The 19219-nt window shown below is 37.2% G+C and overlaps 7 protein-coding genes across 7 annotated transcripts; 4 read left to right on the top strand and 3 right to left on the bottom strand.

The window, feature by feature from the left end:
• Positions 1-1024: 1024 nt before the first annotated feature.
• M431DRAFT_11691 (hypothetical protein) lies at positions 1025-2265 on the bottom strand (the record flags this gene model as incomplete). The annotated part of the gene is made up of 2 exons (XM_024911982.1): positions 1025-1931; positions 1982-2265. The coding sequence occupies 2 exons, from the start codon at positions 2263-2265 to the stop codon at positions 1025-1027; spliced, it is 1191 nt and encodes a 396-aa protein (XP_024767178.1).
• A 236-nt stretch (positions 2266-2501) lies between these two features.
• Positions 2502-3511, bottom strand: M431DRAFT_551777 (hypothetical protein). The gene has a single exon (XM_024921353.1). It carries the CDS (start codon positions 3276-3278, stop codon positions 2982-2984), a length of 297 nt encoding a protein of 98 aa, XP_024767177.1. The 5' UTR covers positions 3279-3511; the 3' UTR covers positions 2502-2981.
• A 417-nt stretch (positions 3512-3928) lies between these two features.
• M431DRAFT_514351 (hypothetical protein) lies at positions 3929-5397 on the top strand. The gene is made up of 2 exons (XM_024920214.1): positions 3929-4473; positions 4552-5397. Exons 1-2 carry the CDS (start codon positions 3935-3937, stop codon positions 5354-5356), a joined length of 1344 nt encoding a protein of 447 aa, XP_024767176.1. The 5' UTR covers positions 3929-3934; the 3' UTR covers positions 5357-5397.
• A 111-nt stretch (positions 5398-5508) lies between these two features.
• Positions 5509-6393, top strand: M431DRAFT_396645 (hypothetical protein). Its single transcript, XM_024914835.1, has one exon. The coding sequence runs from the start codon at positions 5660-5662 to the stop codon at positions 6212-6214; it is 555 nt and encodes a 184-aa protein (XP_024767175.1). The 5' UTR covers positions 5509-5659; the 3' UTR covers positions 6215-6393.
• A 1201-nt stretch (positions 6394-7594) lies between these two features.
• Positions 7595-7810, top strand: M431DRAFT_48485 (hypothetical protein; the record flags this gene model as incomplete). The annotated part of the gene is made up of 1 exon (XM_024916231.1): positions 7595-7810. A coding segment is annotated over one exon (216 nt), but the record flags the coding sequence as incomplete, so codon positions are not given.
• Positions 7811-8774: 964 nt separating this feature from the next.
• On the bottom strand, positions 8775-9664 carry M431DRAFT_514349 (hypothetical protein). Its single transcript, XM_024920213.1, has one exon. The coding sequence runs from the start codon at positions 9631-9633 to the stop codon at positions 9118-9120; it is 516 nt and encodes a 171-aa protein (XP_024767173.1). The 5' UTR covers positions 9634-9664; the 3' UTR covers positions 8775-9117.
• A 1666-nt stretch (positions 9665-11330) lies between these two features.
• On the top strand, positions 11331-11855 carry M431DRAFT_102124 (hypothetical protein; the record flags this gene model as incomplete). The annotated part of the gene is made up of 1 exon (XM_024911392.1): positions 11331-11855. The coding sequence occupies one exon, from the start codon at positions 11331-11333 to the stop codon at positions 11853-11855; it is 525 nt and encodes a 174-aa protein (XP_024767172.1).
• Positions 11856-19219: the final 7364 nt, after the last annotated feature.

The following is a 19219-nucleotide window of genomic DNA, read 5'->3' as shown; positions in this document are numbered from 1 at the left end:
AAAAGCGCGTAAGCAGCTGAAGCGAAAAGCATCTGATCCATTGTCAACCACAATTCATATATGCCCCGGTCATCAGGACAGGGGATGCATGAGTGGAAACCCACAAAAAGCTGTTTGTCTGGCAGAACCGGCTAGGCTGAAGTTCCCCATGCCCCAAAATCGTACTGTGATTGGCTCTGCAGCTAAGTGCCCAATACTTCATGGCAAGCTTCCTACCGATTAGCAAGTCAGATTGCTTTGACAAAGGTTATCATCTTGGGCGATTGTATGAAGCGCAGGCTGTGGAAGCTAAGATGTTAGCTACCTGTGGGGTAATGCCAGGCATTGCTCTCCAATTTGTAGGTCGGATTAAAAAGTGGTTAGATGAACTTTCTCCAGAGTAAGGTAGAGATATATTCTTCCGTGCATATATACATACCTTCATCACATCTATACAGGTACTTTGTGTTAGAAATACTCAATAAGTACCAGCGTTTACTTCTATAAATGCTGAAAGCTGGAAAAGGGTTAAGAGCATACGCCCAGAGCAGGTTCTTTGTAGTAACTAGAAGGGATTATGGTGGTAGAGTAGGTAGGGTGCAACAGGCAATCTTACCACGTAGCTAGCAGGTTGAAGCAATGATCAATCCTATCGCTATGTTATGACTGGCTATCAAAGTTATCTAGGTGATTGTTTTAACTGAGTCTGATATATCCAGTCGGTTTTCTCAGGTCGACTCGTGTCGACTTACATCAAGGTCGCTTCTGGCCGACAGTCGATCTTTTCTGATCGGCTGATCAGTCTGCTCCTAATCCGGAGTACGTACCTCTCGTTGCGACCATAAGATGTTGTGTCGTACCATGTTGAGAGGAGCTCTAGCCCCAAATTTTTGTGTAAAAAGCGCCAGCTGGACCCCAACTTTCCTAAGTGTCGAGTCAAAGGCCCCAGCAACACAGCTTCGCAATACCAAAGTAAAAATACCTTGATCATAAGAGATAACGGTAATAAGATCCTTCTCTAATTATCCGACTCTGACCTCTGTAGTTAACCACGCATATCGTCATCGAATGTCAACTTTTTTGACCACTGACGGACGCAAAGCTGCACTACTGGAAGCATTGTGATCAAATCCTCCTCAGGCTCTTCTGTTACTAGCAAATAGTCTCGCAAGACTTTGATGTACTCATCCAAATTGTCCACGACGCTGCTTAACGACTTCTTCGATATCTTCGAGGAACTGTTCCTCCCAATGATAGATAAGAATTTAGCAGCTTCCATATTCTCATGATAAATGAGATCGAAGACGGACTGCCAAATTTTTGCAGCTGAATGGTCGCGTTGTAAAGGCCGACTTGAAATATAAAAGTTGTTAATGCACAAGAGTTTGTAAGTTTGTTTATTGCCCTGCCTTAGATTTTCGACGATTTTAGAAATTGTTAAGCGGGGGAACTTAGCCTCGATATCCGTGGTCGCCTGCACAATCGCTAAGGGTATATTACCAAGGGCATTGATAAGCTCCACCCTCCTGTCATTCTCACCATCGTAACGTGGACTGAGGCGTAGTTGAAGAAGCTCTATCGCCTCGCTTTGGGTCATCTCTGGTAGCAAATGGAAGTTTTCTCGACCAGCTAGTTTTTCTGCTATGTCCAAATTGCGTGTTGTAACAAGAACGGAGCCATGGTCACATCGTGGCAAGAACGGCTTCATACGATTTACATCGTTCCAGTTGTCTGCCCCATCGAGAATCATCACCCATGGCCCGTTCGCTGCATCTAATAACCAGTTGAAAACAAGGCGTACGACATGGCGATTTTGGTAACGTGGTATTTGCAGGGAACTGGCGATTGCTGAATATGATTCGACGAAGAGACTAACGTCTACCCAGAAGATATGAGTCTTTGAAGACGACCGACGAACTTCATTAGCATATTGAACTGCAATTTCGGTTTTGCTAGCTCAGTTAGCTCCAAATGAAACTAGAGATTGTTGATGACAACAGACCCAATGCCACCCAACCCAGCAAGCGCCAACCAACTACCGCCCGAGAGCCCATGACGCAGCCATTGCATTACATCCGGCCGATTAACAAATTCAGAATTCTCCACGGGAATATTAGCGGATATAAGTGTCGGAGGCGGGCCGTATGCTGCACGACTGTACAGCCGAGTGTGAACAACATCTCGAAGGAGGCGATTCGTATTCGCAAAGGAGTTTGTGTCCCTTTTAGTTTCAAGCCTCTCCACAATTCTATGGAGAATTCCGCTAGGGAGGTTAAGCAGAGGCATGGTGTGGATAGAGGCATACGAAGTAGTTACTGTTTGAGAATAGTTGCCGCGGGTTTCGAGACGTTAAATAAACAACGCGTGTGTGTCTTTAGCGGTAAAATAGATAGCCCGGCTCCGCTACTCTAGCGCCCACCCGCGTCTGCTGGTGAAGGAAGACTGTAAGGCCGGGTCGCCATGTTCCAAATGGTTAAATAAAATAGAGGCTGCACTATAACCTATGAAGTCTGTTCGGAAGGCCGTTCTATATAGAATCCCGCATTGCGAAAATGCCCCTCTGCAATATCACCTCTATTGCTAAGGGCTTTAATACACGCCTTAACATAGTCCTCAAAGCTCCTCCTCCTGAGATCTACGTACTCCCTAAGTTTGGATTTAGCAACTGTCTTAAGTACTCCAAAATGCTCCTCTATTAGATTTATTCGAGGGGTATATGGGGCCATCATAAATAGCCGTACGCCAGCTCTCTTGCACATATGTTCGATTTTATCTGAAAAGTGAAACGAAGCATTGTCCATAATAATCACAGACTCCGGCTCTGGCCATCTTCTACAGGGATGTAATAACTACTTAATGAAGTCTTTAAACAATTCCTTATCTGTTGTTCCAGTGAAAACGCGCGATAATTTAATGCCTTTAAGTGTATATGCTAAAAGGATTTGGACTCTTATCTCTTTTTAGAACTTAGCTCTTAGGATGGGTGTAATTCCTACCTTAGCCTATCCTTTCGTTCGCAGCGCATCAAATAGATTAATACCGAATTCGTCAACAAACACACAATAAGTTGCTTTTACTCCAGCTATTTTGAGCAGATACTGATAAAAGTGACGAAGTTGCGGTAACTGTTGAAGAGCTACGTGTCGCATCGTTTTCCACGTTATTTGACAGGCCTGTAGCGCCCGGGTAATACAAGTCACAGATACCTCCGTGTTGTATTTTTTATAGAGAAACGTCGACATTTCCTGCCGAGTCATATACTGTTCTTTCGCAATCTGCATATACAGTGCATCTAGCATCAACGGAGTTATCTTGGGATCCGGACCAGTACGCTTCGCTGGAGTGGTCGCTGTCCTATATCGAGTGTACGTCGATCGGATTCTACGGATGGCACGGGGAGTGACGATGCGGTCTGGACTGGATATGTCTTCGGCTATTTTTCGTTCGAATCTCCTCCGCGGATTTTAGCTAGAATCAGCTTATGCATATGCTTATCAAGACGAGGAGCCATGGCTTCAGAAGTTGGGCTGTGGTGAGAAACAAAGGAGATGAAACGTGAGCCACTTGTGGACAGTGGACTATGGGTGCATTGCGTTGCCTTAGGCAGAAGTTTAGGTCAGCCGATTGTGGCTGTTGTTAGGGGATATATTTACATAACGATACTGTGCGACAGCCCCACATGCCTAATCTGGAAATCTGCTATTAGCAACAATGCGGACGCTGAACCTGAACTTGGCTGTACAGTAGAGCAAGGTGGCTAGTAACAATTGTTCGAGAAACCAAGACCCACTCAGTAACCATAACCAATACCATTGCATCGGCTTTGAACGGCTACATATGGCTCAACAGACTAAGTAACGGAATCAGTTAATCCGATTCCGTCAACCCAAACAAACACGACGACTCCACCGATGTAAACAAAGCGTCCATCGTAATATCTTATCATCATCGCAATATGGCGGATACCTACGACACAATTGACGAGTCACGTCTTCTTCCTAACGTTCAAGACTCATTTGGTCGTCAAGTAAGAATAATCCACCCTGGATACTACTCTTCAGGCGGCGATCCGGATTTTGATGTCCTCATTTCCTTTGAAGCTTTTGATGACGGCGGGTCTGGGGTTGACTACGACACAGCCCATATAGCTTGCGCTATAATCGCTGGTAATACCTGGGACGGGTATTTCTCCGAAGATCCCCACGGAAAAAAAAAGATTCATCCGCCAAATAGAGTCCTTAGTTATGGGCGCTACTATTTCTGTCTTCCCTCGTCTAATGATCCGTCGACCGATCAGTACCCTATAATTCCTCGCTTCAAAGACTGGCGCTTTCCACACGATAATCTTCCACCCATTTGGAAAAGGCTTTATTCCCAGTACCGCGCCAACGGAAGCCCTCGCTGCGTGATGAGTAACTGCGGCGATGTCGTGGAACAAGCGCATCTTGTACTGTTGCAGCAATCTTTATGGTGGACGCAGAACTTGATGAAAAAGTAAGAGAAGATAGCGTAAACGACATGTGTGTTAGAGTATGACTATGTTTATGCATATGTGTGCTGATGCGATGATAGATATTCTAGGACAAGTCTTTTTTCAACGGATCAAATTGATGCACTGGCGAATTTATTACCGCTGCGCTGTGATATCCATAAGATTTTTGATGAGAGACATTTTGCTTTTGTGCCTAAGAAGGTGATTTCTCGAGAAGCGAAAGAGAAGCATGTGGGAGAGGCCCGAGAGACCAATGCGGAACAGCTTCAGGACGATGCTGAGAGAAGCGCCTCATCACCCGACTCACAACTTCCAGTACGAAGTTTAGAATCCTCATACAACTCTCCTCAGACCAACTCTCCTATTCACATAGTCGGCCACGTCTTCAACTCGACTCCAAGTGGTGATCTCCCACGACGCTTCCACAACAGAGCCATCCACGCCCTGCCGTCAACACTATCCATCGATCTTCTTTTCGCCCGCTTCGCCTATACCATCTTCTCACCCTCAATATTTAAAGATTTTCTCGACTCGGATAAAGGGCGGTATATTATGACCTGGGATCATGAAAAGAAACGACACGATGTTGGGTTTGCGAGTGCGGAGAAATGTCATGCGATTTGGAATGCAAGCAGGTCGAGGAGTGAGAGTCCGAGGAAGAGATCCAAGGCTGCGGGCGATGGGCCGGAGGATGGTTATGCTGTGGGATTGGGATCAGATGTGGATAGTGGCTATGGTGATAATTCCCAGACGAGTCTTGCTGAAGATGAACCGAGACGGGGGAGGACGAGGAAGAGAGACTGGGAGGAAGATATTTTGGATGTATTTGAGGCGAAGCGAACGAAGCTTGAAGGGAGAAGTGAGCCAAAAGGGATAAAACCATGACATACATCGAAAAGAACAAACCATCAATTTCAGAGATTCAGGTTTCGTGATTACCTACTGCCCCATCCAAATCGGTCAAAAGTTAGTGATTCCTAGGGCCCCACCCACTTACAGTGCACTTGTCTCTTTGTAGCATATTTATGGCACACACAGCATCATACACTTTTTGTCCGTGCACGCGTCTCGTGTCTCCTGCGAAGAAAAGGGGCTCCACCTATAGTAGTAGCAGTAGATGTAGTCCATGTTCTGGCTGCCGTGAGCGTCGATCGCTAGGTAGCTGTCCACTTAATGATATGAACTGCCATGAACTTTTTTGAATACCTCAAACTTTTGGACCTGTTCGCGGACCTTTCTAATCATGCCTTAATCTGCTGTCGTCAGAGATGCAAGCGCACTATTTTTGTCGTGAGAGAGCGGCTGACCAACCTGGCATACCACGGCTTTCCATTATCTGAAAGAGCAGAGCTCACCAAATTACTCGACACTATTGACCTCGAAAACTCAGACAAATTGGGCCTCCGTGCCCCGAATATTGATTGCAAAGCTGTTCTCAATGTCGACAGCCTGCGAGTTATTTTGACTTTCAATATTGCTGACGACGCTGGAACGTTTGACCTCGAGCAATATCGCATTCACCTGGCTGGTTGCTACCAGATTCTGTGCTCTACCAGGGCCCGACCCGCCGAACTAGTAGACGGTGAAAGAAAGAAGCCAAAAGATGGCTCCTTCAAAAAGTTATTCTTGCAAAAAGTCGTCGACTCAGCCGACGATAACTCGGACGACGTAACGGATACCCTGGACGAGGAGTCGTGGAAGATAAAGGAGCTACTCTCCATGGAGACAACAAAGCACGGTTAGCCCAAGGCTCTTTGTTATGAAGATATTCTGATGATGCTTGTACACCATCCTGTCACAGGACTGCCCGTCTTGACCATGGCAATTAAGTTCATTCACCACAAGGGAGCTGACGACAAATCCAAGCCGCACGGTTCCAATCTCTTCCCAATGTGAATAGTACAAGCTAACTGATGCATCGCAGAACAATATTTTTCTTCACTCAGAGAAAAGTTAATATTTTGTCCCATTACAGTCATGCTCGCCCTTGCATTGCATGATCACGCCTTCGACGAGCGCCGAGCCTGATTAGCGCATCCTGGTCTTTGGATCACAAGTCTGGGGCCCGACAGACTGCACACCGCTGCGATGGAAAGAAGAGATGCTCAAGGTGCCAATGTTTTGCCGCATTCGAAGCGGTGATCTCCACACCAACGAGGCGATGGCATATTCCAAGCTCAATTACGACAAGGGCCGGCAGAGTCTCGACTCCGGGCATGAGAAGGCGTGGACTCCAAGATTTGCTCGCAGAGGTGCTGCTAACGCTGCCAATGGTGGGGCATTCCTGTCTTTCCTCATTCCTCCTTTCATGTCCCTCATCTTCTTCAGTTGGCTTGTGCTGATTAGATTCTGCGGTCAGATGACGCGCCGGATTCAGTTCGTGATTAAATGATGCCGCATGATTCTAAGTTTTCTACCTTTTTTTAGCCCATATTTGAATGAGATTGCAAAGTTTGACCTCCAGAATGCGTTTCTAGAGGAGGAGAAGCAGGATTGGTTATTCCGGATGTTTGCACACGTCAGCTCCATGAGAGACCTCGGGCCACACGGGATATAGTACCAGAGGAAGTATGGGCGCAGGTACCACCCGATCCAAAGATCACAGAGTTAGAAGGCGAGCGTGCGCTTCTAAAGCGGGGGCAGTGTCGAATTGCCGGCTGCGAGAAGGAGGAAAAGATACGCAAGCTCGCAGAAAAGATTAGGACCAAAAGGGCAGAGCGTGAGAAGAGATTCGTTCAAGGACTACCGCGAGTACTACTTCTACAACCGCCCAACTTGGGAGATTGAGGCTCAAGCTCGCGGGGAGTTGAAAGAGCGGTATGAAGATCCCGTTATTGACCTGACCATCTATGATCGTGCTAAACTTGCCGAATTTCTCTGCTACCAGCCCAAGGACTTGACGGAAGAACAGATATTACGCAATAGAATAGAGGTAGTAGACCTTATGGTTGCACTTTGCAATAATAGGGACACCGGCAAAGTCAGCCAAACTCGGTCACGGCCTCCAGTCCACCCCCCACCGAGCAATTTATCAAGGAGGAGTCTCTTGGCTTCGAAACCCGGTACAAGCCCGATTCCTTTCCTCTTCTTATGGATGCAAGTCATTGTCCGGATTGCATCGGTGACGAGCGGTTAACAGCCGCAGAGCGAACGTTTCAATGGTGTCGCCCGACCATACGGAATGATCACTTCGACGACAAGCACCCGACAGACCAGGAAGCTTCCGCACAGCGCGGGGAAGCGCTTTTTTATAAACATCCAAAATGTAGGAATGAAACATCTAAGCATTTAGATCATTTCAGAAACCATGTTTGGTCTGTCCACAAAGTCCTCTTGAGAACGTCAGAGCAGGTAAATCGTAGACGGGTGAGGAAGGAACAGCGTCGCCAGATGGCTCGGGGAACAAAATTACAGGGCTAGCAAAGGCTTCGCATCGCGAAAGGCCTAGGTGAAGCCTCACTAACAGTCCTTGCTACTACCGCTATCCCGAGCGGGCACTAGACGAATAGTGTAACATGCCGACGAATAGCATCCGTATGATGTTTCTGATGTTTGCATAGTATCCAGGTTCTTAGTTAGATTGCGTAATTACATCTTCCTTTAGTATTAATATCCAGTCTTAGTCCTTTCTTTATCACAACGACGCTCTTCCTCTACGCAGAATCTCCCAGTCGTTAGCGCTGCTCCGAGTATCTGGGGGAGTAGTTGCCGCATTATGCTCCGGAGCCTATATAAGAGCATGACATGATATAAACTTAACCGAGAGGGAGCTTGAAAACAAACTAAGCGTATCGTAGGGCAATGCCCCATTTGGGACTACACCGCCGTGTGACCTTTTGATGAATTAGCCCGGAACGCAATAGGTACGGCGCTTATGTTCTGAACAGTTGGCTCGGGTACTTCATCTGTCCTACCCGACAATCGTTTATGGTGTCGGAGATCAATTCTTTCAGCACCTGAAAGTCAAATGGAGGAGCTTTGTGGGGGCGGAAAAGGAACGGCGCGATACATATTTCGAGTACCTGAAGGTGACATTATCACCCGAGAACCTATGAGGAAGAGGAAAAGAGGACAATCGGACGGCGTGAAGTCGAGACGAGTGGAGTACAATTGGCCGAATAAGGCACACGACAGCATACGGTACCCATGACGAAAGGCTACGGGGCTGCCATTTGGGACGTTGACTAATACAGGTTGGCTAGAATTTGGATTGCACCAGACACTTCATGGCTGAGAATTGGCAGTACTACAGTAGGACCGTCTGGTGGAAGGAGGGTTATGTGGCAAATGATAGGGTTGTCTGGACGGTTCGTCATGATGTTTTGGTGCTGTTTCTGCATGACGGCAATCGCAATCCACGGTCGGGATCATCACGGCTACTATAAAAGTTCTTCCCGCGCGAAATATTGCTTCTTATTATACTCCCGGTTTCAAACGAGTGCAAAAAAGCAAACATATCCCATGAGACCGAAAGAAATCTCGGCAGCGTTTGGATACCTCTCATTTCTGTTCCTCCCAACGAAATCCCCACCAAACTCAAATGCCGGCCGACCCATCCTCATCTCAACATCCATCAGTAGATAGCCTGTCTCCGCCCTTCAACAACTCCCTCATACTACCCAACAGACTGCCTAAACATACAGTCACTACACGCGATAAACGTCCTGCACCGCACAAAATGGTATGTAATGGCTGAACACGTATTGGTACTCGGAAATATCCCAGTTCTGACGCGGAATCGAAATGCCGAACTGTCTAGCAAGGCTACGCAAATGGCGGTGCTTAGCCTTGCTGTGAATTTTGTTGACGTCGATCACTGCGATTCTGGGCTGACGCTTTCCGCGAGTCGTTTTCTTTCGTCGCCTTGCTTCGGCTATTGCGATACTTTCCTTGCTGTATGCCGGAATAAGGTGAGGCACCTTGCCGGGATTAGGATCAATAAGCATATGGACACTCATCTTCAGCTTTTCTAAAGCCCTTCCGCGGCTAGCGTTGAGGTTAATATCTGGGCCTGGGGCCGAGATAAAAATCCCACTCCATCTGACTTTCCGAGAAAGGAATATCGGCGAGCCTTCCTCCAAGATGACGTAAAGCAAATTCTGTTTACCTTCTGCGTCCTCCCCGAGGCTGCTCCGCCTTGAGTTATCTCTGGACTTACCCATGATAGATCAGTTGTGATGCAACTCGGACTGACGAAAGACAAGTTGCTTACTGTCTGGTAATTGTGGACGGCAAGTTCACGGTGGAGGCTCTGCGTGCACCTCACCCGCGTGTTATCTTTGCGGGGCTATTTCAACGCGTCGAGGGTTCCGCGTGGAGTCAGTCACATGATCTGGCAAATCCACTTGTTCTACTCAGAGTGTACGTGGGTCCTTCTGGTTCAGGGACCATGCTACTGTAGGAAATAAGGAAGGCTTGCGATAGTTCAATTATATCAAAAATTGATAGCTGCAAGAATGCTCGTCTTTATTCTGCTCAAATTCGCGGATTCTTGATGTTCTACAGCGATATGCTGTTTTATGGCATTGAACGGAGTACTATCGTATATGAATGGCTTCATGCTATATGTTAACACTAGGAACGGTAACCTAACGCAACACTTAATTAAAAACCCTTTTACAGATGGCATACTCTAGTCCTTTAGTTGGGTTTAACTACAACTATACGGAGTAATACATCGCCTATTATTCTTCTTTTATATTTGCCGTTTATACTGTTGCTTACTTTTTAACCCCTGCTCTGGCTTTTACTATCTCTGGCTTTTACCCTCGCATTTGCTTTTATATACGGCTGGGTGGCCCCACTTGTAACTTAATAATAAAAAATCTCAAAATTCTACTAATAAATATTGTATCTTAATTTTTTTTTAAAATTCTATTACTTAAAAATTACACTTCATAATATTTTACTACTTATTTAACTTATATAACTACATACTATTTTACTATTCACTCTTCTTTTTCAACGAACTCTACCCCATGTCATGTTGTGGGGCTATATAAATTTTCAACAAACTCTCAGCGATCGAGCAGCCGGTCAACAGCGGCCACCATCAGCCTGAGCCTGTCCTCATCTGCGCTACAGCTAAGGAGCGCTCTCCCACTGTGCATCGCCAGCTGGAGGGGGCCAGGGTGGGAGCAGGGAAGGGCCGAGAGCGCAATCAGGTGATCGCAGCGCGCACCCTTAAAGAGATCGGCCCAACCTGTGCGCCGCAACCAGGTCGACATAAGGGCCGCCGATGCAGCTGATGCGTCGCTGGTCTGCTGGCCCGCGGTTGTATGTTTACTATCGCAAATAAGTGCTTCAGCTCTTGGGCATAGAGTTCCTTAACACGATACCGAACAAGGGCAGAGGCCACCCCAGCCGGGGCTATGCAGCCTGGTATAGTCAACTGCCCTGGCTGCGAGCTTGCCTTTACCAGACATGAGTGCAAGATATCACTGGCGAGCCAACTCTGGAGCTGGAGCTGCTCATGAATGTGATCCTGCAGCCAGCTGCCTTTAGATGAGCGCTGTTTAATCTTATCCCTATGCTCTAGCCTTGGAATAAAAGCTGTTCGTTGATGTGATCCCGTAGCCAGCGGCCTTTGCGGGCAGATTTGATCTGTTCCGGATGCTTCTTCTTTAGATGCCGTGAAAGAACCTCAAAGCTAGTAGAATGAAGACGGCAGTGCCTACAAGCAGCTTCCTGTTGTAGTGCTAAGTGAGGGTGTCTCTTAGGCCATTTAGCCTTGGTAGTGGCTTAGCAGGGTCTGGCAAGTTAAACGAGTGAATGAGCTGGCCGATTCCTCATCAAGCACACCAACAGCCTCCTCAGTAAAAAGTAATATGTGATGTTATCGCTCTGGTATAAGTCTGGTATGACTTTTGTTGCTCCAATATGTCACCGCAGGCCTAGCTTTGGAAGAAAATCCGCTCTTGAATGTGGTCGTGTAGCCAACGGCATTAGTGCGCCGATTTCAGGGCTGATGGCAGCCAAGACTGAGACACGCGAGGCGACCAAGGACTGCGCTACGCCACAACGACAATTTCCTAGAATGCGGTCTACAACGCTGAATATTCAAAAACAAAAGTTGGAAGCGGAACGATGTATACCGGAGAAAGTCGGTAAACACGCCAAGAGGATAGACGCGGCATTGCCTGGAAATCACACTCGGCTGCTTTACGACGAACTTCCATGGAAAGAACGCAGCGTTCTGGCCCAGCCAGATGCAGCAACCGAGTACAGAGAAGTAATGACCCGGTGTACGGATACACTACGAGGAAACCTCTCGTTCTACTTGGGAGGAAAATCGCCGTCAGACGGGCCCAAGTGGGAGCCAAATATGAGCGCTGTACGAGCAACAATACGGTTTGTAATGGCCACAGCCCGTCTTGATAACTAACTCCCATCACCTTCAACCGACACCTTTTATTTCACCTCATGCTGTTTCAAGCTGGCGTCGCTTCAGCTGCTGTAGATAGGACGTTGAACACTTGGAGAAATAACTCCAAGCTAGCCTGCGGATAATTAATACCTAATGAGTGAGAAACCGTGTAGAGATTGGACATCAACAAAGAAGAGCCGGAACTAGATTGTGCCAATATATCCGCTACTATGAGGAAAAGTCATAACTTGAGGGCCATTTATATAACACAGATTGATAGTTGCCCTATTGGAGGAGACTCCACCGGGCGTAATAAATTGTGTGTGTGTGTGTGGTTACACTTCTATTGTTTACGGCAGTTAGTAAACGGCAATTAATTTTCGAGGGCATGCAGGGCACTCGACAAGTTTTGCAGTGTGAATAAGGCTGTGATAGTGTAGAAAATCGTAAGGCTTATCCAGGATCCATGGTATGGGAAATAAGCATATACTAACTACCCTTGTATAATTGCCGGCTACCCATTGTCTTGCTAGCGCCTATAAATCTGCCATATAAAATTTTCCGCCGAATCTGCCATGGTGCTGCTGCACCTAGAGGTCGGACGTTGCACATCTTGGATGTGCTGCAAAAGCATCGATCATCTCGCATTAGTGTGTCGCCAAAGATAAAATTCTACAGTAGACAGTGGATATTTTTTTTTAATTTACATAACACTATTATACATACATTGCATTATCTCTATCACAAGTAACGTGTCGATTGAGTCGGTCCAATGATATGTCAAGGTCTTCCCAATAAATGTGCTGCATCCAGCCCATTCTCTGCTCTTCTATAACTCTAGCCATGGTCCGTAGACATTCTTCATTGGTCTCAGACAAGGCCGCCACTGCCAGAGACACCCGCTTCTCAGGGTTGCGCCCGCCATTCGCAATGTAGATCTCATGATACAAGGGATTGTTGAGTCTCTTTAGCTCGTTTTCAAACCAACTCTACCCCAGTCTTCCAAATCAACTCTACCCCTAGCCTAGTGGGTCATACAAGGGTTATTTAAATCAACTCTACTAGAGTTAATCAGAGCCTTACCATCGTAGGGACTAAACCTTTAGGAGGGGAATATAGTTTACCTACTTTAATATATATAAAGCTATAAAATACTAAATATTAAAATAAACTAACTAAATAATAAGCTTAATTTTAAGAAAATCAGCCTATTTAAAATTTTAAAGAAAATCAGTAATATTAATTATAAATTAAAAATACTAAAAGGTATATAGCTAAAATACTTTATATTTTATATATTACTTTTAGAAAAAGTATAAATTAATAAAGTAATAGGAAGACTAATTTTAAATAAAATTATTATTATTAAAGATAAAGAAAAATAGAAAGTTAAAAAAATCTTAGTAGTATAAAAAAATCTAAAAGAAAATAATAGAATTAAATACTAAGTTAAATAAAAAAGATATAACCTAATTTATAATACCTAGGAACTTATTAAAAGCTTTAATATAATAAAACTAATTTAAAACCTTTAAAAAAACTTAGGATTATATTTAAAACTCTTAATGCCAGCTACTTAATAAATAAAACTACCTAAGAAAAAGAAAAAGGTATATAAGTTTCTTTTACTAATATAAAAAAACTTAAATTTATAAACTTTAAACTAACGCCTAAGGAAGACTAATTAATATTATTAAAAACCCTTAACTATTATAGATCTTATACTACTGCCTACTCTACAGCTACCTTAGTATCCTTTTCCTTTATACCTTAATAAAATAACTTTTTACCCTACTCCTTAGCTTTTTTATATATTTTTTAAATATATAATAAATAACTTAAAGCCTTAGCTAGCTAAGTCTAAAGCTTAAGTATTTAAGTATTAAAAGACTTAACCTACTTGCTAATCTTTTCTTTCTAACGCTTTAATACTTAATATTAAGCTAATACTTTTTTTACTAAAAACTATTAAAATATACTTATTAATAAAACTATAAATACCTACGAGAACTTATTACTAAAATACTATTATATAATTTCTATGTTTTTATATAGTTACTACAGTAAGAAAACGCTTCTAATATAATATATAGTAATTTAGTATAATAATATTAAGTATAAGGTATATTAGTAAATAAACCTAAAGTAAGTACCTGTTTAGTAAAAGAAATAGTTTTACGTTTTTTATAAATAGGTATAAGATTAAATATAGTGCTATAATTATAAAGGAGGGAAACTCTTTACCTACGTTATATACTACTACCTAGATTAAGTAGCTAAGCCCTATTTTAGATCTTAAAGGCAAGACTAATAAGAGGGGGCATTATATTACAACCTAACCTTTTATAATATTATAAAACAGGTATTCCGGAATATCTATTAGACCATTCTAGCTAATTAGAAGGAAAGAACAACTACATAGTATTATTCCTTCTAGAAAGGAATAACTAAGCTATATTATTCTAATATAAGAATAATAGACTACTAATGTTGTAAGTATATATAGAAATAATATACTATATTATTCCCTAAGAAACGATTAGATATATAAGATTTAATTCTCTATGCTTTTTAAATAAACAGTTGTTAATAAAGTATTAAGATTAAATATAGACTGAATCTTTATTATATTTTACTTACTTTGTAATTACTTAAAGCTACTTTCTATCCTTTTTGCTAATATAAACTAATTAACCTTAGTTTATTACCTTAGGAACTTACCCTATACTATTTAAGTATTAGGTCAGGATATTATAAAAAGGAATATAAATATAATAATAATAAAAAAAGGAAATATCTTAAGAAGAAAATTACTTTTATAATAATATAGAATAAGGAACTGCTAAAAGTTATAGTAGACTTTAAAGTAAATAGGAAGTATATATTAGCTGTAACTATAATATACCTGCAGGTACTATAAAAATAAAAGAAAAAACTATATTAACTTTTTTATAAAAAAGGAAAATAGTTTAAATATAATAATAAATAAATTAAGAGATAAATTAATTACCTATACTTTAAAGTCTTTAGTTAAATTACTTTAGTAGTATATAATATTATTAATATTTTAAAATAAGATATTATCTTAGGTATATTATAATTATACTAATATAAACCTTTAATAATATAAAGTAAAGGCCTAATTTATTAATAAATTAATAAAAAAACTTTAAATTAGAAGAAGGATAAAGGAAGTTAAAAACCTTAACTTCTTAAGCTTAAAAGGATTCTTATATAATAATAATAAAAATAATTTAAGGCTACAGAAGCTTAATTTTTAAAAAGGTTTACTAAAGGGAAATAAAATTTATATAAACTTAATAAATTTTTAGAATTTATAAAAGAACCTTAAGAAGAAAATTATATTCTATAATAACTAAGAGAAACTCTAGTAATAAAATAAAATATAAAAAAAACTATAAACTTAATAACTAATATTCTAAAATAATACTAAAAGTTTAAGGCTTTATTTTAAAAAACCTTAACTTACTTAAATAAAAGTATATAAATACTACTATATACTAAATAAAATTATATAATAAAATTAAAAAAAGGGAAATAACTAAAATATTTTCTATTATATAATTTTAATTAGTTAAAATTTAATACTTTTAATAAATAAATATAAAAATAAAAAATAAAAAGATATATTAAAATTTCTAACTCCCTAGTATAATATTTTATTATTTTTATTTTAAAGAAGAATAAAAAATTATAACTAGTTATTAACTATAAATAATTAAATAATATTATAATTAAAAATTAAACTTCTTTACTATTAATATCTAAAGTAAAAAATTAATTATAAAAAGTAGTAATATATTTTTAACTAAATTTTACTAATACTTACGGATTAACTTAAATAAAAGAAGGATATTAATAAATAACAGCCTTTAGCACTTTAAGAAAATCCTATAAATTTTTAGTAATACTTTAAAAATTAATAAATATATTTATATTCTTTTAGAAAAAAATTAACTATATCCTTTAGAAATATTAAAATAAATTTATTATTATTTACTTAAATAATATTTTAATATACTTTAAAACTAAAGAAGAATATAAAGAATATATATACTTAGTACTTTAAGTATTATAAAATAATTATTTCCTTATAAACCCTAAGAAATATTAATTTTATATATAAAAAGTAAAGTTTTTAAAATATATTATTACCCCTAAAACTATATAAATAAATTTAAAAAAAGTTACTATAATTAATAAATAGCTAATACTAATATTAGTTAAAAAAGTATAAAGTTTTATTAAACTAGCTAATTATTATTAACGCTTTATTTAAAACTTCTTAAACTTTACTTAACTTTTAACTAATATAATAAAGAAAAATTAGAAGTTTAATTAAATAAAAAAAGTAAAGTAAGTATTTTAAGTAATTAAATAAGCTATAGTATTAAAACTTATTTTAGCTATATATAACCCTAAGAAACTAGTGGAAATTAAAACTAATATATTAAAATATATAATTAAAAAAGTACTAAATTAATAAAATAATAAAAGAAAACTTTACCTTATAGTATTTTACTTTTAAAAGCTTAATAAAGCTAAACTTAATTATATAATTTATAATAAAAAATTCTTAAGAATTAAAAGCTATTTAAAATAATAAAGTTAATATTATAAAGGAAGTAAATTTTAAATTAAAATCTTTATTAATTATTAAAATATTACCTACTTTATATTTACTTAGAAATTATTTAAATAATAATTAAGATACTTTAAATTCCTAAGTAAATTTAATTATAAATTTATATATTATAAAAGATTAGAAAATAGAAAAGCTAATATATTTAGTAAAAGGATTAACTACTTTTAAAAAATTTTTAATTACTAAGGTATTATATTATATTAAAATACATAAGGTAATTATAAATAAAGATTTTTTAATTTAATCTTTAAAGGAAAAGAATATAATAAACTTTTTAAAAAAATTAAGAAGTATATAAAAGATTAGGAATTATATTAGTTTTTATTTTAAATTATATTATAAAATAAATATTTTATAAATAAAAATAAATACTAAGTACCTTTTAATTTATAAAAGAAAGTTATAAAATATATTTATAAATATTTTTTATTTAAATATTAAGGAATTATAACTATATATTAATAAGTACTTATAATATACTAATTTAAAGAAATAAAGAAAATTACTGCTAATATTATAATAACTTATAATAAGTATTAATATATTAAATATAAAAAATATAAGCCTTATAGAAAACTATAACCCTTACTAATACCTAAATTACCTTAGGAAATAATTACCTTTAATTATATTATAAACCTATTACTTTTTAAAAAGCCTTTTACTATAGTAACCTATAATAGTATTTTAGTAATAGTAAATAAATTTATAAAGTAAGTATACTTTTTACTTTATTAAAAATTATATTTAGTAAAAGATTTTATATATATATATTTAAAAATAATAGTAATTACTTATAGTATACCTTAAGAAATTATCTTTAATAAAGGATAAACTTTTACCTTTAAGTTTTAGTAAGAACTTATAGTAAGACTTAAAGTAAACTATAAACTTAGTAATATATATTACCCTAAAATAAATAGTTAAATAAAATAAATAAATTAAATTATTAAGTAATACTTAAGATATTTTATTAATTTATAATAAACTAATTAAATTAATAAACTACCTTTTACTTAGTTATATTATAATAGTATAAAATCTAAATTTACTAAGTTAATATTATTTTATACTTTATATAAATATATTCCTTTAGTATATAAGCTACTTTAAAAAAAACCTAACGTTAATAAAGCATAACTTTAAGTAAAACTTATAGTTAACTTATATAAAAAATTAAAAGTATAACTAAAACTTATTTAAAAACGTATAAAATATTATATAAATAAAAATAAAATTAAAGAACTAAACCTTTAGGAGAGGAATATAATCTACCTACTTTAATATATATAAGGTTATAAAATACTAAATATTAAAATAAACTAATTAAATAATAAGCTTAATTTTAGGAAAATTAACCTATTTAAAATTCTAAAGAAAATCAGTAATATTAATTATAAATTAAAAATACTAGAAGGTATATAGCTAAAATACTTTATATTTTATATATTACTTTTAAAAAAGGTATAAATTAATGAAGTAATAAAAAGATTAATTTTAAATAAAATTATTATTATTAAAAATAAAAAAGAATAAAAAGTTAAAAAAGTCTTAGTAATATAAAAAAATCTAAAAGAAAATAATAAAATTAAGTACTAAATTAAATAAAAAAAGTATAACCTAATTTATAATACCTAGGAATTTATTAAAAGCTTTAATATAATAAAACTAATTTGAAACTTTTAAGAAAATCTAAGATTATACTTAAAACTCCTAACGCTAGCTACTTAATAAATAAAACTACCTAAGAAAAAAAAGGTATATAAGTTTCTTCCGCTAGTATAAGAGGACTTAGATCTGTAAACTTTAAACTAATACCTAAGGAAAACTAATTTATATTATTAAAAATACCTCATAGTTATAAATCCTATACTACTACCTACTCTACAGCTACCTTAGTATTAGCCTCTTTTATACCTTAATAAAATAACTTTTTACTTTACTCTTTAGCCTTTTTATATATTTTTTAAATATATAATAAATAACTAGCTGCTTTAGCTAGCTTAAATTATAATTTAACTATTTAAGTATTAAAATACTCCCTAGCCTTTTTCTCCTTACGCTTTAAAAAATACTTTTAAACTATTACTTTTTTAATTAAGGAAAATTAGTTACTATTATATTAAGAAACTAAAATTACTTATAAGTATTTATAATAAAAATACTATTATAAAATTTCTTTACCTTTATATAATTTCTATAATAAAAAGAAGTTTTGGAAATAATATAAGTTAGTTTAAGATAATAATAATAAATATATAGTATATCTATAGCTACTTTAGAAGTTAATATATATTTTACTAAGGAAAAATTCTTATACTTTTTATAAACCCCTATAAATAAATTAAATATAATAAAAACATAAGGAAGGAAGAAAATATACTTTATAAAGATTAAGTACTATAGCTAGATTAAGTATAAGGCTTTATTAGGTCTTAAGGATAAGATTAATATAAAAGGGGGTATTTGTTACGATCTGGTCCGCCGTAACAGGGCATTCCCTTATAAATAGCTGGTTCCGTTACAGTAATTGCTACAATTGCGATTATTGGCCTAATCTTTTGCCCTGTTTGGCGCTACGGTATAACGGAACGTAACAGTATTATATTATAACCTGTGACGATTCCATCAAACCGTTGAGCCAAACAGGGCAAAAGATTAGGCCAATAATCGCAATTGTAGCAATTACTGTAACGGAACCAGCTATTTATAAGGG

This window comes from Trichoderma harzianum, assembly GCF_003025095.1.
Source record: "Trichoderma harzianum CBS 226.95 unplaced genomic scaffold M431scaffold_44, whole genome shotgun sequence".
NCBI lineage: Eukaryota > Fungi > Ascomycota > Sordariomycetes > Hypocreales > Hypocreaceae > Trichoderma > Trichoderma harzianum.
This window is presented reverse-complemented; position numbering and strand designations above follow the sequence as displayed.

Coding starts and splice junctions, on each gene's coding strand:
- M431DRAFT_396645 (XM_024914835.1), top strand. CDS start 5,660: ATGAACTTTTTTGAATACCTCAAACTTTTGGACCTGTTCGCGGACCTT.
- M431DRAFT_551777 (XM_024921353.1), bottom strand. CDS start 3,278: ATGCTAGATGCACTGTATATGCAGATTGCGAAAGAACAGTATATGACT.
- M431DRAFT_514349 (XM_024920213.1), bottom strand. CDS start 9,633: ATGGGTAAGTCCAGAGATAACTCAAGGCGGAGCAGCCTCGGGGAGGAC.
- M431DRAFT_514351 (XM_024920214.1), top strand. CDS start 3,935: ATGGCGGATACCTACGACACAATTGACGAGTCACGTCTTCTTCCTAAC. Junction 4,474..4,551: donor ACGCAGAACTTGATGAAAAA/GTAAGAGAAGAT, acceptor ATGCGATGATAG/ATATTCTAGGACAAGTCTTT.